This window comes from Megascapheus bottae, chromosome 17, assembly GCF_031878675.1.
Source record: "Megascapheus bottae isolate mThoBot1 chromosome 17, mThoBot2.hap1, whole genome shotgun sequence".
Lineage (NCBI taxonomy): Eukaryota > Metazoa > Chordata > Mammalia > Rodentia > Geomyidae > Megascapheus > Megascapheus bottae.
In genome coordinates, this window is record NC_143525.1 from 31,882,379 (window position 1) to 31,910,298 (window position 27,920).

At 44.3% G+C, this 27,920-nt stretch overlaps 1 protein-coding gene across 3 annotated transcripts in view; it reads left to right on the top strand.

Annotated features, from left to right (window-relative positions):
• The first annotated feature begins 10,083 nt into the window (after window positions 1–10,083).
• The window catches only part of Ttll6 (tubulin tyrosine ligase like 6), a 40,120-nt gene continuing 22,283 nt past the window's right edge, over window positions 10,084–27,920 (top strand). The window contains exons 1-5 of one of the 3 annotated variants that reach the window (XM_090350678.1): window positions 10,084–10,202; window positions 24,018–24,232; window positions 25,030–25,068; window positions 26,437–26,555; window positions 26,671–26,801. In XM_090350678.1, coding sequence (XP_090206804.1) covers window positions 10,099–10,202; window positions 24,018–24,232; window positions 25,030–25,068; window positions 26,437–26,555; window positions 26,671–26,801 — 608 coding nt within the window. In that variant the 5' untranslated portion in view covers window positions 10,084–10,098. Of the gene's footprint in view, window positions 10,203–24,017; window positions 24,234–25,027; window positions 25,069–26,436; window positions 26,556–26,670; window positions 26,802–27,920 lie in introns of those variants that run through there. The other 2 variants (XM_090350679.1, XM_090350677.1) reach the window with 2 other exon arrangements.

A 27,920-nucleotide genomic window follows, 5' to 3' on the forward strand; every position in this document is an offset into this window, starting at 1 on the left:
ACTGAGGTTCTGGGCGGAGCACACTCAGAGCGTCATAACGGTCACCTGGCCCTGCCCCTTGCCGCAGGGTCTCCTGGGAATCGTAGTCCTTGAGAGAACCATCTCTAGGGTGGTCCGCTGCGGGTGGTTTTGTTGGTCTAGAGTGGTGATCTCACCCCAAATTGCCTATTTCATGCCCTACGTCAACAAATTGTTTCCTTTCAATCTTTCTTTCAGTCCTGGCCGACAAAGCTCCATATCTGTGAAGGACCACTGAAAATTCTATTGTTCCTGATCCAATGGAGCACTTCATTGATCCATGATCCGTAGGTGTGAATCTGGCATTTAATTATTCCTCACGTGGTAAGACACAGAAATTGTGTCCTACTCTTTCTGTTTTATCGTTTCTTTTTGAGACAGTCTTATTCCTTTGCTTAGATTGCCCAACCTGGCTTTTAAGTTGTTTGTAACAAGAATCCTACCTTGATTTTTGATGTCTTCTCTTAGTCATTTTCCAATTATTTTTATTTTCATTTTTTTTGCCAGTCCTAGGGCTTTAACTCAGGGCACTGTCCTTGGACACTTTTTGCTCAAGACCAGTGCTCTGCCACTTGAGCCATAGCATCACTTCCGACTTTTTCTGTGTATGTGATACCAGGGAATTGAACCCAGGGCTTCATGCATAGTAGGTACGTACTCTACCACTAGACCACACTCCCGGCCCCTCCAATTATTAATGCCTCATTCTGCTTGTCACAGATCTCCACTTGTTCATTTTATATTCAGATATTAAACAGTATCTCTGACCTTTCATTTCCCCCAGTATTCATACAAGATTGAACCCAAGGCCTACTGCTTGCCTTACTACCTTTGGTTTTGAATAAAACTAAAATTTTGCATTGTAAAAAAATGCAAAAATATTTTTTGTGTGTGTGCTGGTAATGGAGCTTGAACTCAGATGTTTTTCCTTCTCCTCCTCCTCCTCCTCCTCCTCCTCTCCCTCCTCCTCCTCCTCTTCTAATTGCTCCTCCTCCTCCTCCCCCTCCCCCTCCCCTACTTCTCCTTCTCCTCCTCCTCCTCCTCCTCCTCCTCCTCCTCCTCCTCCTCCTCCTCCTCCTTCTTCTTCTTCTTCTTCTTCTTCTTCTTCTTCTTCTGGCATAGGTACTGTGCCTTGAACTCAGTGCTTAGGTCCTATCTCCTAGCTTTCTGTTTCAAAGCTGGTGCTCACCTGAGCCACACCTCCATTCCTGGCTTTTTGGCCATCCTGACCTACACATAGCAAGACCTTATCTAAACAAACAAACAAACAAAACCAGTGCAAAACAAAACAAAAAGAAAATTATTTTGGCCTATTGCAACAGGAATGTTCTAAAAAGGAAGAGAGATTGACTTCAACTCTGAATATATAAAAGATAAGTAAAATTTAATTGTCTTAACAGAGTAAGGAATCAGTGGAAAAAAAATTACTAAAAGGAGAGATGAAAATAGGCTAGAAGGAAACCAAGAGAGAGGAAAAAAATTCACACATACAAAAAAATGATCAGATATTAGATTCTGGAAAGTGTCTGTCACATTAGGGCATTTTTTAATATGACCCTGGGATTTCACATGGAAAACTACATTTAAGGCCTACTTGGCAAAAGTGCTCAAAGGGGCATAAAGTTTAATAAAAGAGGCTTTGTCAGAGGTGACTAGCTTATTTATTTACTTATTTATTTAGGTCATCCTGGGGTTTGCACTCAGGCCTTGAGTTTGGCAGGCTAATTTAATTATCTCTGAGCCAAGCCCGCGGCCTTTTTTCACTGGTTGTTTTTGAGATGGGGTCTCCTCTACCACTAAGGTGTATTTCTGAACTGTGGCTTGCATACTTTAGGCTTACCATGTTGCTGGAATAACAGACATACCCCATCATACCCATCGATCCTTTAGTAGAAATGGAGTCTCACAGAATTTTCTGCACAGGCTGACCTGCAACCACAATTTTGTTCTCAGATCTCCACATAACTTGGAACAGGCACATACCACTGTGATCTACTATAGGTTGAGAAGAGATCTAATCAACTTTTCTGTTCCATCTGGCTTTGAACTGTAATCTTCTCATTCTCAGACTATCAAACAGCCAGGATTAATGCAGATGTGAACTACCAGAACCCAGCTAGCCACCGATTATTGAAACAACAATTTTGGCATGCAGAAAAAAAAAAGATGAAAGAGAGATTCGGGTGGTTGGGGGTGGAGGAAGGGGAGATGTTTATTCATAGCAGGGCTGTTATAAACTTACCTGTGCCTATGGAAATGGTTGGGATCTATACTATGTGATCCAGTCACCATTAAGTAAATGCCACTAATGAATACTTGGACTGTATCTAGTGACATGGAAGAACTGAATTTTTATGTAATTTATAAAACCTATGCAGATCTTGGGGCTAGGATGTAGCTCAGTGGCAAAGCGCTTGCCTAGTAAGTGCAATGTCCTGGGTTCAATCCCCGTACCAAAAAAAAAAAAAAAAGACAACAACAAAATGCAGTTTAAAAAAACCTATGCGGAGCTGTGCACGGTGGCTCACACCTGTAATCCTAGCTATTCAGGAGGCTGAGATCTAAGGATCTTTGTTCAAAGCCAGCCTGGACACTATAAAGTCCATGAGATTTTTATCTCCAATTAACTACTAGAAACCTGGAAGTGATGCTGTGGTTCAAGGGGAAGGGCGGTATCCTTGAGCTGAAGAGCTCAGGGACAGTGCCCAGGCCCAGAGTTCAAGCCCCAAGACCTACCAAAACAAAACCTATGCAGATCTAATGCAAATCTACAAACCTGGGTGACACAGGGGTGGACTGCAGGAAGGAGAATGTGGGAAGCCAGCTAGAGGCAACTTTAAGGGGTCCACATATTAGGTTTGGTCATTTACTCCAAGATGCCAGATGGAGATGAAGAATGGTAAAGGCTGGGGAAAGGAGATTTATTATGTGGCATGCACCCCAACCCATTTCCAGGGTATACAGACATCAGCATTACCCTCGAACAGAGAAAGAATTATGGCAGGGGGAAAGAGGTATGTATAAGTAGTGCTTGTCAAAGAATGACCAGGTTGAGCCATTGCCTTAGTCCTGAGGGAAACTAATTCCTTTGATGATTCCTGTTTCAGGATGCAGCTCACCACTGCAGGTAATTATCCTTATTTGGGGGTGGTCTGTCCATGGCAGCCATGCTGATCCTTTTCTTGGGGGTAGTTTCTGCTCTCAGAAACTGATGGGTAAAGATGTTATCCATCTGTCCTATCCTTCCCCAGTTCCAACATGGCTGCAAAGTGGCTTCAGAGAGAAATGTCAAAAGCCATAAACAAAATGACATTCTCTAATGCCAAGCTTTTTCTTGCCTTTAGTTTCTTTTGTGTGCTGAAGTAGGATGCTACTGCTTTTTAGCAAAAGTAGTTTCTAAGCCCTTGTTACTTTATTAATTTTTGTGGGTTATGGGGCTTGAACTCTGGGCTTGGGCACTGTTCCTGAGCTCTTCAGCTCAAGGCTACCACCCTACCCCTTGAGCAAGAGCCCCACTTCGCATTTTCTAGTGATTAATTGGAAATGAGTCTCTCATTCTTTAGTGCCTGGGCTGTGTTTGAACCATGATCCTTAGATATCTGCCTCCTGAGTAGCTAGAATTACAGGCATGATTCACTGCACCCAGCTTTATACTTTATTTTTGTGTTGATACTGGGGCTTGAGTTCAGTGGCTTAAGCTCTCATTTAGCTTTTTCCACTCAGGGCTTGTGCTCTACCATTTAAGTCTCAGCTCCATATTCAACTTATCGTGTGTATGTGTGTGTGTGTGTGTGTGTGTGTGTGTGTGTGTTCAAGCCTGGGGCTTGAACTCAGGGACTCAGGGCCTAAGGGTTAGCTCAAGGCTAACACTCTACCACCTAAACCACAGCATCACTTCCAACTTTTTTGATGATTGGAGATAAAAGTCTTATATACTTTCCTGCCCAAGCTGGCTTTGAACCAAGATCTCCAGATCTTAGCCTCCTGAGTACCTAGGATTACAGTGCCACTGGCACACACTGGTGTGTGTGTGTGTGTGTGTGTGTGTGTGTGTGTGTGTGTGTGTGTGTGTGTGTGTGTGTGTGTGTGTGTGTGTGTGTGTGTGTGTGTGTGTGTGTGTGTGTGTGTGTGTGTGTGTGTGTGTGTGTGTGTGTGTGTGTGTGTGTGTGTGTGTATCAGTACTAGGGATTGAATTCAGGGCTTCTCACTCAGCTTTTTCCACTCAAGACCAGTGCTCTGCCACTTGACCATGCCTCCAATTCCAGCTTTTTGATGGGTTAATTAAAGATTAAGAGTCTGCCTAGACTGTCTTCAAACATTAATCCTCAGATCTGAGCCTCCTGAGTAGGTAGGCTTACAGGTGATAGTCATCAGGCTTCTTTCTTGTTATAAGTGATTTTTTTTTTTTTTTTTTTTTTTTTTTTTGCCAGTCCTGGCCTTGAGCTCAGGGCCTGAGCACTGTCCTCGGACTTTCTCAAGGCTAGAACTCTACCACTTGAGCCTCCGCACCACTTCTGGCTTTTTTCTATGTATGTGGTACCGAGGAATCAAACCTGGGTCTTCGTGCATGCTAGACAAGCACTCTACCACTAGGCCAAACTTTCGGCCCCTATAAGTGATTTTATAGTAATTTACTTCACTACTATCTAACCATCGGATAACTAAAGTTCTTTAAGTAATTTTCAGAAAGCAAAAATTCAGCATGTAGTTAACTGCTTTTGGACATGACTTCAAACTATTATCAGATGAATTGACATCAATGTGTAAGTAGAAGGGACCTACCAAAAGTGAAACAAATGCTACAAACACAAGAAAAATAAAAGTTCCTTCCTTAGCTTTGTGAAAAAGAAAAAAAAAAAAGGAAGAAAAGAAGGAAAGAAGAATATGCTTGCTCTTTCTATTGAAGTGTAGTGATTTCTGTGAGTTTTGTTTTTGCTAGTCCTGGGGCTTAAAATTGGTCCAGGCACTGTCCCTGAGCTTCTTTTGCAAAAGCTAGTTAGTGGTCAATCACTTGAGCCACAGCACCATTTCTGGCTTTTTGTTTATGTGGTACTGAGATCAAACCCACGGCTTCATGCATGCTAGGCAAGCACTCTACCACTAAGCTACATTCCCAACCTGTTGTTTTTAGGTGCCATCCTTCCCAAGGAAAAGTAACATTGAAAATTATGAACAGCTTTCAAGGAAAGGTGTTTCCCTAGAAAGTAAAGGATGATGAAAAAGACAGGAAAGATGAAGACAGAAGCTTGAAAGTCAGGTATCAGTGGCTCATGCCTAGATCTTCAGAAGGCTGAAATGGGAAGATCAACTTCCAAAACCAGCTAGGGCAAGAAAGTCTTTTATCTCAATTACCAACAACAACAAAAAAAAGCCAGAATTGGAGCTGGAAGAGTGCCAGTCTTTATCACAGTTTTGTAGCCAGCAAAAAAGCTAAGGGACAGTACCAGCACAAAACAAAATAAAAACCAGATGCTCCTGACTTAGCAAAGTTTCTGATTCTGTGATTGTACATATGGCTACAACATTCCCATATGCATCACAGATTTAAACAAACTGGATCATGCAAAAATGCAGTTTTTCAGTCTCCTTGCTTCATTACTACTCTCCTCACATAGTCTATCCCCAGAATAAATACCAAGACTTTATTTTGACTGGCACAGGAAGGAAAGGTTTCCAAGACAGACCTTGATTCAGGGTGCAGAAGTAGGATCTCCTTTTTAAAAGACTTACTTAAAAGAATCCCATGCTGAGAAAAGCACTTGTGTGTCAACTGCCACACAAACAAGCTTCTGAGGGTGTGATTGCTGTTTTGCTATGTACTTATTGAATCAGGTGGGTATATGAGGAACAAAGCCATGGTCTTGGGCCTGGCATCTGTTTTTTTTCCCCCCTTCTCCTTTATTTTCTCACACATTTCTGCCTGAGTTAAAGCTCAGAGGTGGGGATATAGTCCAAATATTTTGACAACTGGAAAGGCCTTCTAACACCCTGCTTCATCTTTTCCATGGCAAGCCCCAGAAATTTCCTCTGTGCTTGCCAAGTGGGTTTTTCTGTTTTGCTTTGTTTTGTTATAGGAACTTTGCTATGCAAAGCCTGAAATGATGCGGTTGGCCTGCAACTTTCCATCCTCTTGCCTCAGCAGTCTTGAGTGTTGGGATTACAGGCATGTTACACCATATCCAGCTGGGTTTTTCTGTCTCTGGTTTGTGTCTAGAATAAATCTTCTGTGTTTTCTGATTTCCTGGCTGTTCATATCTGGCCCGGACAGGTTGGCCTAACCATTGAAGCCTGCTTTGGCCTATAGTGACAGGAACTCACCCATTCACTTGGTTTGCTCTTGTCGTCACCCCCTCCCTCGAGGACAGTAGTGCCAGGCTGTAGCCTATTAGCTCTGGTTGCTCCAACTCTGTCATAAATAGCCAGTTGTCAGGGATTTTAATGGAAACCCTCTGGAAGTTGTAAATCTTGGCTGCTCCCTCCAGCATCCTCTCCCTCATTTCCATCACAATGTCCCTCCAGAGGGACAGAAACTGAAGGGACAGCCTGGTGGAACAGATTGGTAGTACACTGGGGAAAGAATGAAGGGGGTTGGAGGAGGGGGAAGAGTGGGACATTTGGTCTTAGGGAAGCATCTGCTGGGTGACCAGTTGATGGTGGTCACCTGGGCCCTTAGGGCACTCCAAGTGGGGAGGGGTACAGCCGGGGCCACCTGCAGGGGCCAGGACTGGATGGCAGAGAAGTTTCTAGAAGAGCAGCAGATGGACTGCCGATTCTACCTTGATCTATTCAGTCCAGGATGAAAGCAAGCCCCTCATACACAGCCTGTGGCTGCCTGCCAGTGTCCTTAGGGCTCTGCCTTTGCCTCTAGTTGCCTACCCACACAGATCAGCTAGTGAAGGAGCAATTACCTTTCTTGTGGGAGGAACTTAAATTTTCTAGCTCAGTAAATGAGTATCTCTCTAGACAGCTAGGAATAAAGGTTTATATATCAGTTTTATGGGGGAGGGTTCTGATGAAGCCATTTACACACAACACACCTGAAGAGCTCTAGCTAAGAATAAAGAGCTGAAGCTGAGAAGCTGTAACTAGTTAGAATCCATCTTGTTAAAACTGTTAAGGGGAGGAGGGACTGGTGCCATCTGGAATGCCTAAGATTCCCCCCCCCCATTGTGGAAGGTCGACAATGATACAGCCCAGCCACCTTGACCTCCCCCCCATGAGGAGGGATATCTGGTACAGCCCAGCCACCTTTGCCCTTCTAGGGAGGGGCAACCTTGACCTTCTCCCCACCCCCCATGAGAAGGGATATCCACTTGGATGGGGGTGGGCCTGCTTTGTGTGGAGACCTTCCCAATTTGCGCGCCAACTCCAACTAAGGTGATAGGTAAATTCAAACACTGGACTGTAACCCTATTGACTACCCGCATGTGGCCGGAGCTGGTAATGGTCCCTCTGTGTATGTAACTATCCCATTGGCCACCTGGGTGGCCAGGTTTGACCGCATGGGTTTTGCCCTTAAAAACCCAGCATGAGCACTGCTCGGGTCAGTGTCAGCTCCCGAGTCTGCACTGTGTCCCTGGCCGGTCAGTTCACCATCTACTTCCCAGTACATTCACCTTTTTATATGAGACTGTCTCTGTGTGGTGGACTCTGGTGGGACGTGGAATCCATTCCTCTTGACCCCATAACAAAACCTACCAAATTACCTCCACCTTGCAGACAGCTGGGAGATGACTTCCCCTAAACCCTTCTCGGAAGTGTTAGGGTCCGTGATCAAAGGAACAAGTCTGACACAAAAGCGGAAGTTGGAAGTTAAGTTAAACAGTTTTATTCCAAGCCTAGCATCGAGAATCATACTGACCGGCCAGAGCAGTCTCTAAGATGTGAGAGAGCAACCCCACCTGATATCACAGGCTACTTTTATAGGTCCCAGCCATGTGGTTGGGCTGGCCATACACAGGTGGCCAATAGAATTCAGCATGGTTGATTGATGGCTGGGACAACCACTGACACCTTTGCTGTTTGAACTGACCTATCATCTCGGTGGGCTTCTGGCACACTGCTCTGAGGAAAAAAGAAGGGGAGTTTCCTAGCAGGCCAAGGGGGGTGGGGTGGGGAGGGATTCTGGTAACTCCACCTGGTTTAACTGCTCTTGTAATCTGAGCTGTTATCAGGGATTCTGCAGCCCCCACCTTAGGTCAAGTCCTCCTTTGTCATAAAGATGGGAAATGCCTATAGGGGATGGATTTTGGGGAAGTCAAGAAAGGGATCCCTTCAGGAAGGATTACAAAGTGCCTTCAGCTATTTGCTCGGAGACTTAGTGGAGACACCTGGAATTTGTCTCGAGTCAGCAGCTGTGCTTCACAACTGTTTACAGTTAATAGAGCAGATAAGGGGTTAAGGAGTCCATCAGTGTAAGGGTTAATTAACTATAATATTGTCAAAATGGAAATTCCCCAGACTTGTTTGTTCTGTACTATAAAAACTGTGCTGACTCTGTGCTCGGGGCCTCCAAGCGTCTCTTTCATGGGTGCAGAGGACCAAGCTCGAGCTTGCTAATAAAGGGCTCTTTGCGGCTTGCATTGATCGTGGTCTCTGTTGGTCTTTCGGGGGGATCTCGAACTTAGGGTATAACACACCACACACACACACACACACACACACACACACACACACACACACGCTCCTCTTAATTTTGGAACTTTTTGGATCAAACCCAGGGCCTAAGCAAACAAGCGCTCTATCACTGAGCTACATCTTCATCTTCAGTTGGCACTTTTTTTTTTTGGTCTTCCAGGAGAAAATCTGTCAGATACACCTTCCCTTATGGGACTTTTTGCAGCTGCCGTATTCAGATGAATGAAATTCAAATCCGATTTCTTTTTGCATCTGCCAGCTGTGTTTGACTTGCTTTCCCACAATTGTTGTTCCTCCTCCTTCGCTCCTCCCCCTTCGCCTCCCAGTTTTCCATTACAGCACAGCATAGAAATCCTGGACACAGGTGGGCACCATGCTCTGCTAGAATCCTGCAGGAAACTTAAACTCCAGTTTAACTGTAATAACCTGACAGGCTTAGCTTGCCAAGTTGTTTTTGTCTTTGTAAAAATGCTTAACCTGCCTGACCACCTGCGTGTGTGGTCCCATCCTTGTGGTTGACTACGGGCAACATATGGTGACTACCACCAGTGTGTGGTGTTTACCTTTACAAACTCCAGCCCCACTGAATGTTGAGGCTGCTCTCCAACATATGGTGACTACCACCGGTGTGTGGTGTTTACCTTTACAAACTCCAGCCCCACTGAATGTTGAGGCTGCTCTCCAACAGCTCAGAAGTAGAGAATAGTTGCTGCACTGTTATTAAACTGACTCCTAGCTCAGTTCACATAGGCACAAAATTAACCACATAGGCACCAAATTAAGAGACATGTGTACTTCACTGTTGTAAGAAGCTGAAAGCCCTGACCTCTTAAGTCAGATTTTTCTGTCGGTTGGACGTCTTAGTTTTACTGATCAGTTCAGCGAAGGCCAAAGGCGTCCTAAATTCTGGCTCTTCTGGTTTGGGGTATTTATGATCGCCCAAGGGATTAAAATCAAGGTGCTCCTCTAACTTGCGCAACCACTACAGACATAGCTGGAGTTAGACGCTCCGTCTGCGCCTGCGCCCAGCGTCCCGACTGCTTGAATCAGAACTTCGCCTGTCCCGCGGGGCGGGTGAACCGGGCGAGAGGCGGGGTGCTTGGGGAAGGCAGGTATGGCGGGGCGGCGCTTCCTGGGGAACGCGGGTAGGGTGGGGCCGGGCGGGGCGGCGCGGCCTGCGGTACGCGGGTAGACCCTGGCGAGCGGTCGGCGGACCTCGCGCCCGGCAGGGGAGCCCGAGCGTCCAACGCATCTCCCCGGACAACCTCTGGCGCTTTGGTCTTGGAGCCCAAGGGCGGTTAATGAGATTCAAGAGGGCGGGGCCATGGCCGCCCGCGCCGCCGACCAATCGCAGGCCTGGCTGGCCTTTTATGCAAATACAAGGATAGGACCGGCCCGGTGTAGGGCGCATCGCCGGCGGGGGTCGGGATTGTCAGGCAGCCCATGGGAACTAGGCTCCTTAGTCCTTTTCCGTGTGGGTCCACAGGTGTAGTAGCGAGCGATTGGAGCCGCAGCGTCGGGGCCAGACGGGGCGGTCGGAATTTCGGGTAAGAACGCACCAAAGTCCGGTGCTGGTCTCAAACCGCGGCCTCCAGGAGTTCCCCACACCACCGCAAACCCGACACATCCTCTAGGTCCCAAAGGCCACCCTGTCACCCCTCAGGGTGTCCTGGACGCCAGCCACTCAGCCCGGGCTCCGGAGCTCGTAGCTTCTCCGCCCCTCGTGTTAACGCTCTCATCCTGCCCTCCCGCCTTTTCCTAACTAACCCGGGTGACACTCAGGAGCCATCCCTGGGACTCACAGCGCTTCACCTCCTTCTTCCCCAGCCTGCGTCCTTCTGTTTATCACTTTTCTTCCTTGGTGGTAAGAAGCCTTCAAAAAAAAAAAAAAGTCACTTTTCGGGTTTTTGTGGTGTGTGTGTATGTGCGCTGGTGGGGCTCGAACTCAGAGCCTGGACACTGTCCCCGGGCTTTTGTGCCGAAGGCTGGTGTTCTACCACTTGAGCCACAATGCCATCTCCCCCCCCTTTTTTTTGGTAGTTAACTGGAGATAAGAGTCTCATGAACTTTCCTCCTAGAGCTGGCTTTGAACTTGGATCCTCAGATCTCAGCCTCCTGAGTAGCTAGTCGCATGAGCCGCCAAGGCCCACCTATTTGCTTTTCCTGTCCAGGCAGGCCCTGTGTAAATGTCCATGTCGCATTTCCAGCCTCCTTTTTTTCTTTGACTTCCAGTTAGTTTTCATACTTACAGAGGCAATACTATCTTAGTTTTGAGGGGTTGGAACCCTGGAGAAATATATCACTTAGGAATGAAGTGGGAAGGGAGATAATTTATTAAGCATTGGTATGTGCCAGGCACTGCAGAAAGTTACATGGTATTTGTATGAATCCTATGAATGTTATTTCATGGTTCTGTGTATTGAACCCAGGGCCCTGGGCAGATACTCTAACACGAGTCACCTCTCCATACACCGTCTCAGTTCACAATATAGCACTTATGTTGAACCAAGAACTGTTTTGTCTGGGCCTGGGCTCTGTCCTTGGTGCTCCCTGAGTTCAAGGCTCTACCACTCAGAGCCACATTGCCACTTCCGGTTTCCGAGTGTTAAGTTGGAGATAAGAGTCTCACGGACTTTTGTGCCTGGGCTGGCTTGGAACCACAATCCCCAGATCTCAGTCTCCTTAGTAGCTAGGAATACAGTCGTGAACCACCATGCCTGGCTTTGAGCTAATATTTCTAATGCTGTTAAAGCAGTTCTCGGAGCTGGTGCTGATGGCTCACGCCTGCAATCATAGCTACTCAGGAGGCTGAGATCTGAGGATCAAGGTTCAAAGGGCACAGAAGGACCTGAGACTCTTATCTCCAATTAACCTCTAGAAAATGGGAAGTGGGACTTGGCTCAAGGGTAGGGAGGTAGCCTTGAGCTGAAGAGCTCAGGGACAACGCTCAGACCCAGGGCTAGGGTGGTAGCCTCGAGATGAAGAGCTCAGGGAACGAGCCCAGGCCTAATTCAAGCCCCACTACCCCCCCAAAAGAAATATTAGCTCAATATATGGGTGATTATTATCCTCATCTGTATAATTAGCACATATCAATTTATGTGAGTTAAGTGCATGTCAATTAACATTTGCTTGATTAGTATATACTAATTATACAAAGGATTTTCCATATATGCATATACTGTACTTGGATGAAATGTACCCCATTATTCTATTTTGTCTCCCTTTTCCCTTTTATCTTACCTATGAGGAAACAGAAGTATAAAGAGAGGAAGGAAGGAAGGAAGGAAGGAAGGAAGGAAGGGAAAGAAAGGAGTGTGTAGAGCTGGAATTTTGATCCAGCTTTGTCTTTGTTGACTATTGGAGGAAATGGCTGGGCTAGAACCTGACTTTAAAACTGCATCTTCCAATCTTGCAGAATTCTTCAACTTCTAGGAGAATCAAAGATAGCTTCTGACTGGGCAAGAATCTCTCTGTTTTTGATAAATATGAACTGTCATTCTTAATATTTCTTACTGGTAGATTAAGAAATTAAGAACCCCACTCTCCCTCCCTTGTTAGTCTATATTTTGCAAAAATTCAAAAGGTAACTAAAATGAAAGGCAATGAGTACATAAAAGGCTTCTTATTTTCTAGAACAAAGCTCAAATTCCTGGAAGGGTAGGGAATGAGAGGGAATATAACAACTTTGCTTCTCATACCCTTGTGAATCAGAAGGGCAAAGCTCCATCTGGAGCTCGCACTTCCTCTCTGTGTGACTCTCACATTTTTTTTTTTTTGCCAGTCCTTCATGAACTCAGGGCCTGAGCACTGTCCTTGGGCTTTCCTCAAGGTTAGTGCTCTACCACTTGAGCCACAGCACCACTCCCAGCTTTTCTATGTATGTGGTACCATGGAATTGAACCCTGGTCTTCATGCATGCTAGACAAGCACTCTATCACTAGGCCAAATTCCTAGCCCCTCTCACCCATTTTTCCAATAGCTGGCATTAGAGGCCTTCAGAGGACAGTTTCTCTGAAGGGAATGGTGAGCAAAAAATGAAAGAGGGAGTTCATGAAGGAAAACCTGTTATTTGGAAGAAAAGAAGGAAGTCACAGGCAGCAGACTGAGTAGGAGAGCCTTCAGCACTATCTATCTATCTATCTATCTATCTATCTATCTATCTATCTATCTATCTATGTACATATGTAGATATATATAAGTATATGTCTATATATCTCTGTAGTCTAGAAGAAAAGTCCAGGCTGTTAAGAGCTGGGAGAAAAACTTTGCTAATTCTTGAGTCACCATCCCCTTTCATTTTTATGTTAACCAACCATAAAATTTCATTTTCCTCCCACTTATAGGTCACCTATATTTCTTCAAGCTTGCAATAGAAAGTACTAAACATAGCCAGGCACAGTGGCTCATGCCTGTAATCCTAGTTATTCAGGTGGCTGAGATCTGAGGATCACTGTTCAAAGCCAGCCCTGGCACTGAAATCTGTGAGACTCATTTCCAATTAACCACCAGAAAAAAGTGGCACTGTGGCTCAAGGGGTATGGTGGTAGCCTTGAGCTAAAGAGCTCAGGGACAGTGCACAGGCCCAGAGTTCAAGTCACATGACTGACAAAAAAAAAAGTGCTAAACATCTTCTCACCCATGAGAACACTTCCAGGAGAAGGAGGTGTATGGTGCTTCAGAAATGTGATATGAACTCTTCTTTCCTCTCCCCACCTCTAGTTGTCAACCTCTTTTTTTCTTATTGGTTTTTGAAACAGGATCCTCCTGCTTCAGCCTCCACATGCCAGGATTACAGTTACACAGAGTCTGAGCAGGTTTTTTTTTTTCTAAGTAATTTACAATGTGTTTGTGAGGAGCAATCATAATGCTCATTCTCTCCCCCTGGTGGCCAATAAGGGGCATTGTCATGTCGTCTAAGATTTGGTTTGAGCAAAGCACTGGTGGTTCACTCCTGTAAGTCCTAGCTACTTAGGAAGCTGAGATCTGTGGATACAGGTTTGAAGCTAGCTGGGGCAGAAAGTCCGTGAGACTCTGCAAGTCTCACGACCACTACCACTAACAACAAAACAAAAAACAAACAAAAAATCTCAAATCAATAAACCTTGAAGAAATTCTTCAGATTCCCTTCCATATAACTCTAATACTTAGGAATTCCATAAAAGCTTAGGACATGTTCTAATCACATCCTTAATGAGATAACATGAACCTTGGTGAAGAGAAGGAAAAGAAAGGATAAAAATAAATACAAATCAGAAGCAATAGAGCTGCTTCCAGTTTACAGCAAATCTGTAGGAGGTAGAAATTTAGATGCTGTTGCCATTAAAGAAAATGATTCAGGACCAATTTATTTTTATAGTACTGGGATTTGAACTCAGGACCTAGCTCTTGCCAGGTTGACACTCCACCACTTGAACAATGCATCCAGGTTTGCTTTTTTCTTGTCAGTTCTGGGGCTTGAACTTAAGGCCTTTTTGTGTCAAAAGTTAGCGTTCTACCACTTGAGTCCCAGTGCCACTTCTTTTTTTTTGGGGGGGGGGGTGAGTCATGGGGCTTGAACTCGGCCTGAGCACTGTCCCTGAGCTCTTCAGCTCAAGGCTATCACCCTACCCCTGGCCCTGGGCATTGTCCCTGGGCTCTTTAGCTCAAGGCTACAGCCCTACCCTTGAGCCAAGCCCCACTTCTCACCTTCTAGAGGTTAATTGGAGATAAGAGTCTCAGATCCTTTTGTGCCTGGGCTGGCTTTGAACCTTGATCTCAGCCTCCTGAGTAACTAGGATTACGGTATGAGCCACCGGTGCCTGGGCAGCTTTGTTTTAGCTAGTTAATTGGACATGGAGTTTAGCAAACTTTTTCTGCCTTTGCTAGCTTTGAATGGTAATACTCTGGATCTCATTTTCCTGAGTAGCTAGAATTATAGGCATGAAATAGGGCACCCAATTAACTGGTTGATTTTTTTTACATGTTTGTCTGATGCTCATAATAATGCTTCTATCATTACAGATGAGGAAAATGAACCTTGGGGGATCTTAAATTTGTTAATTTTCCCAGTCCATTAATTAAAAAAGCATACAAAACCAAGCATCATGGGCTGGGAGTATGGCCTGGTGTTAGAATGCTTGCCTAGTATGCACAAAACCCTGGGTTTGATTCCTTGATATACACAGAAAAATCTGGAAGTGGTGCTGTGACTCTAGTGGTAGAGTGCTAGCCTTAAGCAAAAGAAGCTCAGGGACAGTGCCTAGAACCTGAGTTCAAGCCCAAAGACTGCCCCCCCCCCCAAAAAAAAGCCAAGCATCAATGACTTACACCTGTAATTCTAGCTATTCAGGAGGCTGAGGTTCTAAGCCTGTGAGGGAAGACAAATTGAAGAGACTCTTACCTCCAATTAAGCAGTAAAAAGTGGAGGTATAACTCACATAGTAGAGCCCAACCTTAAGCAAAAGAGCCAAGCAATAGTTCAAGGTCTTGAGCTCAAGCCTCAGTACTGGTGTGTGCATGTGCACATACACACACACATCAAGAAGCAAACATTGTATATATTCCAGACACTGACCTAGATGCTGAGAATGCACGGAGCTGGCCTATTCTTTTTTTTCCTTTTTTCCTTTTCTTTTCTCTTCTCTTTCTTTTTTTTTTTTTTTTGTGGGTCATGGGGCTTGAACTTGGCCTGGGCATTGTCCCTGAGCTCTTCAGCTCAAGGCTACCACCATACTCCTGGGCCTGGGGCGCTGTCCCTGAGCTCTTCAGCTCAAGGCTGCTGTCCTACCCTTGAGCCCAGCCCCACTTCCCATTTTCTAGAGGTGAATTGGAGAGAAGTATCTCAGATCCTTTTGTACCCAGGCTTTCTTTGAACCTTGATGAACCTTGGATCTCCGCCTCTTGAGTAGCTAGGATTACAGGTGTGAGCCACCTTGCCTGACTGGCCTATTCTTTAAAAAAATTTCTTTAAAAAAATTCTATTGTTGGAGACAAGATAAAATAATGGCATTCGCAGGGAAATGGATGAATCTAGAGCGAATCATGCTGAGTGAGACAAGTCAAGACCTAAGGAATAAAAGGCGCATGGTATCCTTAATATGCGGTTATTAAATCCAAAGTGTACAAGAGCGAGGACTCAATAACTGCATACCCAAAGCAATGGACATGGTAATGGAAATACAAACATAACTATATAGACAAAAAACCTATGACTCTATAATCATAATGTTTTATTTCATAAACTGATATGTTTCTATGACATACAAACCGTTAGCCTAATTTTGATTAAGTTCTAAAGACTAAGTCCCAGAGATTGTAATTAGAGATTTCCTCCTTGAATAATTGTTTGTTAAACTTGTCATTTAAAATATGATGTAAACATAAGCCATATAATTAATCATTGTTGTTCTTAAGGTACTATGTTATCTCTCATCACTTCTACTGTCCCTTGGTTATCTCATATTGTTACACTATCTCACTTTGTTACCTGATATATCGGATATAATTGTATTTGGTTATCTGAAATTGGATAGGGAACGGGGGAAAACAAGATGAGGGGTGGGGGAGGGGGGAAGGGAAATGGGGACCATGACATGTGAAAGGGTATCAATGTGTGGGAATTAAGGCACCATTTATCTGGCAAATATCATATAACCCTTCTATTAATTACAATAAAAATATATTTAAAAAAATTCTATTGTTGGGCCGGGAGTTTGGCCTAGTGGTTAAAGTGCTTGCCTAGCATGCACGAAGACCCGGGTTCGATTCCTTGGTACCACATGCATAGAAAAAAGCTGGAAGTGGTGCAGAGGCTCAAGTGGTAGAGCTCTAGCCTTGAGAAAGTCCAAGGACAGTGCTCAGACTCTGAGCTCAAGCCCATGATTGGCAAAAAAAAAAAAATTCTATTGTTGGGGTGATGTACAGAGGGGTTGCAGTTACATTCATCAGGTAATGAGTACATTACTTGTTGACCATTGTTACCCCTTGTGGTCTGTTCTTTCACATGAACACCTACTGTATGTAACCACCGTTCTAAGAACTTTGTGTTGTATTACCTCAAATAAGTTAACTTGTTTACTTTTTGTAATTGATGCAATGCCAGGTGAGGAAACCAAGGTGGAAGAAGGTTAAGTAAAACTGCCCCGAATCAGACAACTAGGAAGTGGCAGAGCTGTGATTTCAATTCAGGCAGACTCTAAATCAATATTTTTAGCCATCTCACTGTATTTGCCTTTTTTGGGGGGGGTCAGCTGTGGGACTTGAACTCTGGGCCTGGGCGTTATCCCTGAGCTCTTCAGCTCAAGGCTACCACCCTACCCCTTGAGCCACCGTGCCCCTTCTGGTTTTCTAGTGGTTAATTGGAGATAAGAGCCTTAGGGACTTTTTAGTGCCTAGGCTGGCTTTGAACTGCAGTCCTTAGATGCCAGCCTCCTGAGTAGCTAGGATTCAGGTGTGAGCCACCATGCCTGGCTTGCATTTGCCTTTTGGCTTCAGCTCAGGGCCTGAGCACTGTCCTTGGGCTTTCTCAAGGCTAGAGCTCTACCACTTGAGTCTCAGCACCACTTCTAGCTTTTTCTATGTATGTGGTACCAAGGAATCAAACCTGGGTCTTTGTGCATGTTAGGCAAGCACTCTACCACTAGGCTAAACTCCCGGCTCCACATTTGCCTTTTTATTCTTTTTAAATTTTTTAAATTTTTATTTTTTTGCCAGTCCTGGGCTTGAGCTCAGGGCTTGAGCACTGTCCTTGGACTTTCTCAAGGCTAGCACTTTACCACTTGAGCCTCAGCACCATTTCTGGCTTTTTGCTATGTATGTGGGGTACTGAGGAATCGAACCCGGGTCTTTGTGCATGTTAGGCAAGCACTCTACCACTAGGCCAAACTCCTGGCCCCTACATTTGCCTTTTTAATAACTGACTTGACATCATCTCTAGATGACTGGAGGGGCCCTTATGCCATGATGTATGTGTATATTCTTGGGTCTTGACCTTTGAGTTTATTGCCTCTCATCCTTTTTCTCTTTGTGACTACAAGACTGCTTTGGATATTGACACTCATCAGTTAGGTATGACAGTGGGTAGGACCCCCAAGTTTACAGGGAATCTTTGCTGAGACTGAGAGAAGTCTGTTCTGCCAACTAAAGCCCATATTTGCTGTAATCACAAGATGTCTGGCTTGAACTGGGTTGAAGTTCTAATTATTGTTTTGAAAACCAGGAGATTAAAATGCTATTTGTTGCTGAGTTCCTATGGCTCATGCTTGATTGACTATAATCCTAGCTACTCAGGAGGCTGAGATCTGAAGATCAGGATTTGAAACCAGCCTGAGCAGACCAATTAAATGGCTGAAAGTGGAATGGCTCAAGTTGTAGGGCTCCAGCCTAGGATAAAAGAACCCTCTGTCTTGCCCTCTGTGAAGCCAGAGCCCTAAGTTCAAGCTCTAATAATGGCACATAAACACACACACACAAATGCTGCTTGGGGTAGATTTTTTTGTGTGGCATACTCAAGATCTGGGTTTAAACCCCAGCACCATAAAACAAACAAACAAACAAATAAATAAATAAAAATTTAACATGCTTTTCTTTTTCTTTTTTCTGTGTATGTGGTACCAAGGAATCAAACCAGGGTCTTCGTCCATGCTAGGCAAGCACTCTTACCACGAGGCCAAACTTCCAGCCCTTTAATATGCTTTTCATTCAGCTCTGGGAGAAACCCAAATGATGCTTGCAAAACAATAACTATAACGATTACAAACCTGGAGGAGGGTACTGAAGATATAACTCAGCAGTAGGGCTTTTGTCTGGTAAGTGCAAGGCACAGGAATTAATCCTCAACCCTATGAGAGTAATTTAAAAAACAAAACAAAACTATAAGCCACCTATTTGCAAGCCAGCAATATACTGAAACAATGTATAAATTGAGATGACAATGCGGTCAAGCATGTACTATAAATGGGAAGACCAGGCTGGTTAAGAAAGTGTCACTTCTGGGCACTGGTGGCACATGCCGGTAATTCTAACTTCTCAGGAGGTTGAGATCTGAGGATCGAGGTTCAAAGCCAGACTCTTATCTCCAATTAAAACCTTCCAGAAAGCCGGAAGTGGAGCGGTGGCTCAAGAGAGCACTTGCCTTGAGCTGAAGCGCTCAGGGGTAATTCCCAGGGCCCACAATTCAAGACCCATGACAAGCCAACAACAACAACAAACAACAAAAAAACAACCTCACCAACTGGAAGTGAAGCTGCAGCTGAAATAATAGAGTGCTAGCTTTGAGCAAAAAAGCTCAGGGACAACCCTGGTCCTTAATTCAAACCTCAGAACCAGCAAAAAATAAAATAAAATAAAAACATTATATATCTTATTTGCAATCTTAGCTACTGTGGAGTCAAAGATAGGGAGGATCAAAGTCCAAGGCCAATTTGGACAAACAAGATTAGCAAGATTTCTTCTCCATCAATAAAAGCTGAGCTGGATGGGGTACTGCACACCTGTTGTCTTCTTACCTAGCCGGAAACACAAATACGTTGAGCAAAGTTCATGCTAGTCCAGGCGTAAATACAAAACCCTATGCAAAACATGAAGCATATGGGCACCAGTGACTCATTAGACTTATGTCTAATCCTAGCTACGAAGGAGGTTCAGATCTGAGGATGAAGTTTCAAAGCCAGCCCAGGCAGCAAAGTTTGTGAGACTTTTAGCTCCAGTTAACCACCCCAAAATCAAAAGTAGAGCTGTGGCTGCAGTGGTAGAACACTAGCCTTGAACAATGAAGCTCATGGATAACGTCTAGACACCTGTGCACATGTATACACACACACACACACACACACACACACACACACACACAGCTAGGAGTGTAGTTCAAGTTCTCTGAGTTCAAACCCCAGTAATGGAGGTGTGTGTGTGGGAGGGGGGCAGTGTTGAGTCCTTTCTCTCATTGCTACTATAAGGAAAAGAATAGAACACATTTGTTTCTGTATCAGGGCGACCAAAGGGAATGTGAAAGGAAATGTTAAAGAGGAATGGACTACTCAGTTCCGTTTGGTAGCTAGCATGAAGGAATGGAGACCTACTTTTCCAAAAGAAATGGGAATCTGGGTTTTTATGAGTTTTCTAATTATTGGCAACTATTTCTATTGAGCAACACGAGTGATAACAACTCAGTGCTGTGGGCCAAGGGAGTGCTTCTGTGGACTCACCATCCAGATCCCTACCAGATAACCTTTGCATGAAATATTCTTCCAGGAGCCTTTGGATCTAAGCCAGCAGCATTCAGCCCTGGGGATTAAACACAAAGCATGGGCTAGGCAGAAAGAAAACCAGAGAATAAATGACAGCCATAGTTGGTGAGGGATATTGTCTGCCATCCTAATGCCATCCAAATAGCCAAGAATATAGAGAGATGATAGGTTAGGAAGCCAGTTAGCCAGCTACCCATTCAGATAAAAAAACAGGCAGAATTTGGCTTTGTGTGTGCGTGTGTGTGTGTGTGTGTGTGTGTGTGTATGTGTGTGTATGTATGTGTGTGCTAGTACTGGGGCTTGAACTCATGGCCTTGAGCTCTCACATGGCTCTCTTCTTGGCACCCCATAGCTGGTACTCTACATTTTCAGTTCTGACTTTTTGCTGATTAATTGGAGATAAGTGTCTCATGGATTTGTCTGCCCAGGCTCGCTTTGAGCTGCTCATTGTACCAGCTTGATATTTTTCCTTTTGATGCCAGTACTGGGTCTTGAACTCAGGACCTGGGCACTGTCCCTGAGCTTTTTCACTCAACGCTGGTGCTCTACAACTTGAGTCACAGCTCTACTTCTGGCTTTTTGGTGGTTAATTGGAGATAATAGTCTCACAGATCTTTCTGCCCAAACTGGCTTTAAACCTTGATGCACAGATCTCAGTCCTCTGAGTAACTAGGATATGAGCCCTTTGACTTTTTTTTTTTTTTCCCCAGTCCTGGGCTTGGGCTCAGGGCCTGAGCACTGTCCCTGGATTTTCTCAAGGCTAGGGCTCTACTACTTGAACTACAGCACCACTTCTGGTTTTTTCTGTGTATGTGGTACCAAGGAATCGAACTCAGGGTTTCATGCATGTCAGGCAAGCAGTCTACAGCTAGGCCACACTCCTGGCTCCTCTTATTTTCTTTTTGAGGAACACAAATCTAATCAGCCATGACTTGCTCTTACCACTTGCACAAGGGCTTGGAAAAGGGCAAAGACAACCTACAGTTGTAGAGGTGGAATTCTGTGTCAGTTTCTCCCCAAGTTAACATTAACCTTTATGTAAACGAGCCACTCCTGTAGGAGGGCTGGGTAAACAGGAGGCATTGTGGATGGGGCTGGGAGTGGAGTAGCCGTTTTTTCCTCTACCTGCAAGGAAACAGAATAGTCCAAGGTCAAGATTTCATGTTCCTTAGTTTCCTTGAACTTTGCCAGGTACGTGCCTGGGGAAAATTGATTCCCAGGGCCCAAGTTTTATCCATCCATTTCCTTGAGCACAATTCTTTCTCCTTATGCTCATCCTATGTATCACCATAAAGAGACTTGGGAATAATCCTTGGCCAGTGTTATAATTCTGCCCTCTCCTCCCAGTGGTTGTTCATTGGGAACATTCAATGAGATCATGCATATGAAAATTCTTAGCAAAGAACTATCCTATGCAAGGGCTTATTATTAAATAATTCATAGTGAAAACCCAACCACTACTATCCTATTAAGTTTGGGAAAAGGACAGTGTAAAGGGGAAGGGTGCAGTAATGTTAAAGATAGGGTCATGGAGTATAGATGTTGTACAAGTTTGGGTGCCAAGAGGAGGTGATTCCCAAGAGGTCCTGAAGCTCAGATGAGCCTGCTGTGGTTGCATGTTGCTAGAAGTAGTCCAAATTGTTGAAATCCCTTTGGGAAATATGGTAATTTCATATATACCGAAAGCTGTAGCGGGGTGCTGGTAGCCCAGGCCTGTAATCCTAAACTACTCAAGAGGCTAAGATCTGAGGATCACAATTCAAAGCAAGCCCAGGCAGGAAAGTCTTCAATTAAGTAGCAAAGTGCCAGAAGTGGAGGCATGCTACAAATTCTAAAGTGCCAGTCTTGAGTGGAAAATCCAAGTGAGAGCACAAGACCCTAGTACTGACACAAAGAAAGGAGGGATGGTTTGTTGCTGAGGCTGGCCCCAAACTTCTAAGTTAAAGCAATCTTCCTACCTCAGCTTACCTGGCAGCTGGAATCACAGGCTCATACCACCATACCACACCTAGCTTGAAAGTATGTTGTTTAAAGATACTTAGATCATCTCAAAATTGGAAGCAACTTAGATTTCCATCAATAAGGCAATGATTGGTTTAATTGTTAAAATATTCTTGCCACAGAATTAACAACTAGGAACTATGGAACTTTGGCACTATAAAAGGATATTTATCTATAGACCAATAGATCACCATATATATATATACACATATATACACATATATATAGGAACTGTGATATATATGTATGTATATGTATATCTGTGTGTATTTCTGTACTGTGTAAATGTTCCTGAATATAACTGTTGTTGTGTTGTTATTAGTTGAGACTACTTTGTTGTTTAACAACAACGAAGTTTATGGCAAGATGCCAAATGGGAGGAGTGACTCATGTGGTAGATATTAGTTGGGTGCAAGAAATCCAAGAGAAGGCCCTGAGTTCAAGCCTCAGGACTGTCACAAAAGTAACACCAAGAAATATGTTTGCTGGGTACCAGTGGCTCATGTCTGTAATCCTAGCTACTCTGGAGGCTGAGATCTGAGGATCTTGGTTCAAATCCAGCCTAGGCACAAAAGTCTGTGAGGGACCGAGAGTTTGGCCTAGTGGTTAAAGTGCTTGCCTAGCATGCACGAAGACCCGGGTTCGATTCCTTGGTACCACATACATAGAAAAAAACCAGAAGTGGTGCTGAGGCTCAAGTGGTAGAGCTCTAGTTGAGAAAGTCCAAGGACAGTGCTCAGGCCCTGAGCTCAAGCCCAGGACTGGCAAAAAAAAAAAAAAAGTCTGTGAGACTCTTATCTCTAATTATCAGAAAACAGGCAGTGTACTATGGCTCAAGTGGTAGAGCACTAGCCTTGAGCTGAAGAGCTCAGGGACAGTGCCCAGGTCTGGAGTTTATGTATACGTGCAAACTCAGAAGGAAGTAAATCCAACTAATTTCAAATAAAAAGGTTGTTTATGATATGAAGTATAGAATAATCAGATAAAATTGGTTAAAACGATGTCAGAATACTTATGCTTCCCTACTGGGAAGCAGAAAAATTAAAATCAATTTGAGATCTGGAGACCAATTCAGCCTAAGTACATATTGAGACTCTACATTTTGAAAAATTGTGGGGGGTGAGGGAGGGGGCAGGAAGACATTGTGGGAGCTCAGGGCTTCTTGATCACAGTTGGCACTCTACCACTTGAGCTATGCCTACAATCTAGCATTTGCCTAGTTAATTGGAAATGGAGTCTCCTGGCCTTCTTTGCTTTGGCTAGCTTCGAACTGAGATTTTCCAAGTCTCAACTTACTGAGTAGCTTGGATGATTCAGGCATGAACTGCCAGTGCTCAGCTAAAAAAATTTTTTTTAAGATTTGAAATTATGAATAAACATCAAAGAAATCTAATGGGGCAAAAAAGATGAGAACTTTGCTGGACTTCCATATATAAGTTTGTGTGTGTATGGAGGGGTTGTGTGTGTGTATGAAGACTATACACACACACACACACACACATACACACACTCTTACATACAAATATAGTGATTTGGCCTTGTTTTTAATTTGGAGTTGGTGGTAGGGGAAATATTAATGGACTTTTCCATGGTTGGGGACCCTGCACGATAAAACGTGATTCTGGGCTTGCTTCTTACTATTCACTGTTCAATCTGCTACAGCCTTGTACTGAGTGGCAGTTGCAGAATTGCCATGTGAGAGGTTGGCTAGAGCACTGAAACAGTTAACAGACCTCCTGGGTGTACCTCCACTCCTCCCTCTGGGACTCATCATTTCTCAGCTGGGGAGGTTTGGGGCCTGGTTTTGAGGCTGTCTCTAGACACTCACTTTAATAATAACATTGTTTACTTGGTAGTGCCATGCATAGCATCGCAGCTTGCTCTTGAAAACCCCCTGCGGGCAAAAACCAATGTCAGGGTTGGCTGAACTAGTCCCTAAGGTCTTGTGGCAATGGCAAAAGATGGAATCCACTCTCTCTCTGACCTTGCACCAAAAGTACAGATCTGGTGGTATTCTATAAACTGCAACTGGTTGCCTTGGCTTGGAACCCTGGTTCACTACCTACATGAGCAAGGGCAGAGGTCCCCCTACAGGTGGACCCATGTAACTGCGTCTCCCTCTGCTCTTCCCTCCAGGGAGAGCTGGTATTTCCCCAGGGTCTCCTGCCAGGCCAGGAAGATGCTACAGCGCCTGACTTCAGAGAGTGAAGAAGAGGCAGATTCTGAAGAGAGAGAAGACAGTTCCGTAGAAGATCTAAAAGAAATCGCTGATCTGGCTTTTGTGAAGGAGGACATAGACAAAGGGCTGCAGAATGCCCAGCAGCAATTCAAAAAGAAGAAGAAGAAAAAGAGGTTAGCATTGAAAGATGCTGGGAATGGGAATCATGTTGATTAGACTAGAAAAGAGCAAGAGGGAATGAAGCTTAAGCTGGTAAGGCCAGGGAGAAAGATATTGTATACTTAAACTGTCACAATTGTCATTTTTGGTTCACACAAAAAGAAGCTATTTTAATGGTCTGTTTAATAGAATTAAATAATGGGGTGTATAATTGAATTTCATTCTACTTGTGCTTAGAATACCTTGGAAGGAATGTGGGACAAAAATGTTTCCTCGCATAAGAAATAAGGAAGATGTCTTTGCATAAACAGAAGAAAGTGCTTATTTGTTCCAGGGATTTTGTCTACTTCAACAGAGCCATGCTTACTTATCAGGATCTATGTACAGCTGGTCCATTTTGGTTCTTGTTTAGTATTTCCTTATGCCTTGCTCCTGTCAATCCTGATTAATGTCTGAAAGCTTGTCTGCTTTCCAACTTACAGCTTCCCATAATGGGGAGAAGGTGGTGGTAACATTTTGGACAAAGAGATTTTTAACTTCTGTCCCCTACTTGGATTCTAAAATAAAAGGCCAGAGGCACTGATACTGTAAGCAAGAGTAACTGTAACTGAAATGCAGAAGTCTTGTCTTATGGGCAGAGTGACAGCACTGATCTGTTTTTACCACCCTGAGTCTACATCCTCAGCCTTGAGAACAGTTGGAGGTTTAGAGTAGCCTCTCTGCAGGACAGGGTGTTTCTGGATGCAGCCCCTTGTTTTGGCCGGTGTGTCTTCCTCTGTCTTGCTGCTTTCCTTTTTCTCTTTTCCAGATGATTGGTGATCAATCTTTCCAGCTGCCGGTATGAGAGTGGTAAGCATTTACACTCAATGGTGGGGGAAGGGGGTCACTTTTGAATATGTTCAGGGGGTGCAAATGGGTGTCTCCACACTCTAGTCCTTGGCTCTGAGGGCTTCAAGAACTATTTGAGAAAGTTGAGACTCTCATCCAAAGTATCGTTGGGTTTGACCATAATACTGTGTACTTCAACCATCTGTAATTCTGGGCTGTGGTGATTTGAGGGTTTGATTTTAGAAGAAACAGTTGTCACGGCAGTTCGTGGTCCTGTTTTAGAACACGAGTTACAAACCAGCAGTCTGTGGATGGCAACCTAACCTACAGGCTTATTTTGTACTACTGAGTATAATACTGTGGTTGTGTTTTGAGTTCAAATGGAAATACCTTGGGTTGCTTTTAGACTATCCTGGCTGCCACAGACACTTCTTCCTTCCCAGGCCAGACATTTGGGTTTGTGTTGGAGTCAGCTCCCAGCTAGTAATACTAACAGGAGGAGAGAAAGAAGGATGTAATAGCCTGTATGTGGTTTTTGAAATGTGTTGTTTAATTTTCCCCCTCACCAATTGGCTTCACTAATTAAGCTTGGCTCTGGTTAGCTTAGCTCAGGTTAACATTAAGGGTTGGTTAACATTCTCTGAACATTTGGGGCTTTAGTATTTGGAGGGAAGCCAGAAAGAGGCCTGCTTCCTGGCAAGGGGAAGCCAAGACAAGTCAAACATTGATCCTAGACAACCCTTTGTGGCAATCACTGAGTACTGGCTGTATTCTTTTTTTTTTTTTTTGCCAGTCCTGGGCTTGAGCTCAGGGCCTGAGCACTGTTCTTGGACTTTCTCAAGGCTAGAGCTCTACCACTTGAGCCTCAGCACCACTTCTGGACTTTTTCTATGTATGTGGTACCGAGGAATTGAACCCCGGTCTTTGTGCATGCAAGGCAAGCACTCTACCACTAGGCCAAACTCCCGGCCCCCCGGCTGTATTCTTTATCAGCTTTCAACTCTGTGTGGTTTTTCTTTGGGGCTTAAACTCAGGACCATGACACTGTTCATTAACCTTCCCATGGTTCAAGGCTAGTATTATATCACTTGAGCCACACTTCTAGCTTTTTGCTGGTTAGTTGGACATAAGAGTCTCATGGATTTTTCTGCCCAGGCTGGCTTTGAACTGCCATTCTCAGATTTCAGCCTTCTGAATCACTAGGCTTTTAGGTAAGAGCCACCATTGCCTAGTTTCCATGTTGTTTTCTTTGCCTGGCATGGCTACATGGCCAGTTGGCTTCCAGTCCCAAGAAGCTAGCTCTCTTGCGCCGGGAATGCCTAGGAAAGGACTTCCCCATCCCATATTCTCCTCCTGGGCTAAGAAACCCTTCTCTGGACTCTGGCACAGTGCGCAGGGCTGCCCAGCAGTATGGCCTTCGAGAGGGCAATGAAAATGAGGACTGGACTATCTATTGGACTGACTATTCAGTGTCACTGGAGCGGGTGATGGAGATGAAGAGCTACCAGGTATTTTTCCTCCTTTGAAATGTGACATCGTGAGACCCTCATGTTTATCAGTCTCCTGAGGGCAGTTCATGGCGCTCCATCTCTCCATGCTCATGAACCCCGGCTTCTATTGCAGAAAATCAACCACTTCCCTGGGATGACTGAAATCTGCCGCAAGGATTTGCTGGCCAGGAATATGAGCCGCATGTTAAAGATGTTCCCTAAGGATTTCCATTTTTTCCCCAGGACCTGGTGTCTTCCTGCTGAGTGAGTGTCTTCCTTTCTTCTCACCCCTCACCCCACATGTACCTCTAGCTACTGCCCAGGAAAAGAGACAGGATAAAGGGTGTGTCCAAGGTTGAGGAAACTGAGCATTGCCTATAAAATGTGATGACAATTAAGGGCTGGGTGCCTTGGAACCTGTACTTCCAGCTGGGATGAGACTTTGTCCTCATCCTGAAAGCTGTTGGGGTTTGATCTTGTTCCTATCATTCAACTGTATATTTTCTGAAATTTTAAGGATCTGGATGCTTCTAGAGAGAGTTAGCACCCAGATTAGCAGTAAGGGCTGCTTGCCTGGCCTTAATCCCTATGTGAGCCCTGGATGGCATCAGTCCCTGTTCTTGGATTAAATTTTACCCATTTGTAACTAGTTCTCTGTGATGTGAATGTGTGTGCTTGAACTTAGGGTTTTGGCACTGTCCTTTAGCTTTAACTTCTTGAGCTCTCCTTTGGGACTTTCCTGGTTAACGGGATATAAGAATCTCTCAGACCTACCTGTCTGGGCTGGCTTTGAACTGGGAGCCTCAGATATCAGAGGGAGTTAGAGAAATGTCACCATCAGAATTATATACACATGGTTGAGTATAATCTCTCCTCTTTACCTAGCACTTCTGCAAAGTAAGAGCTCCAGGGTTCCCAGCCTTGTCTGTAACCAGTTCCAGGGCTTAGTAGCAACTTAGAAGGAAATATATTTACCATCCAGATTTCTTGGCCACTAACAAACATGGTGGTTATATGATTTCTCCTGTGATTGCTAGATTCCTTTGAGATAAAACACAAAATGAGAAATATAGAAAGACTGAGACACATTAATCCATTAATCCGTTAATTTGGACACACATATATAATTTATATACATATATAATTTATAGTATATGTATATACATATGCATGTTATGTTAAAATTATATATACAATATGTGTAAGGGTAATGAAAACATTCAAATCTAAAAAAAAAAGTCAGAAGTAGAGCTATGGCTCAAAATGGTAGAGCACCAGTTGCGTGTGACAAAGTCAATGGATAGCTAAGGGTTCAAGCCCCAGTCTTAACACAAAAACCAAACCAAACCAGAAAAACAAAACTTAATCACTACTTTAATCCAC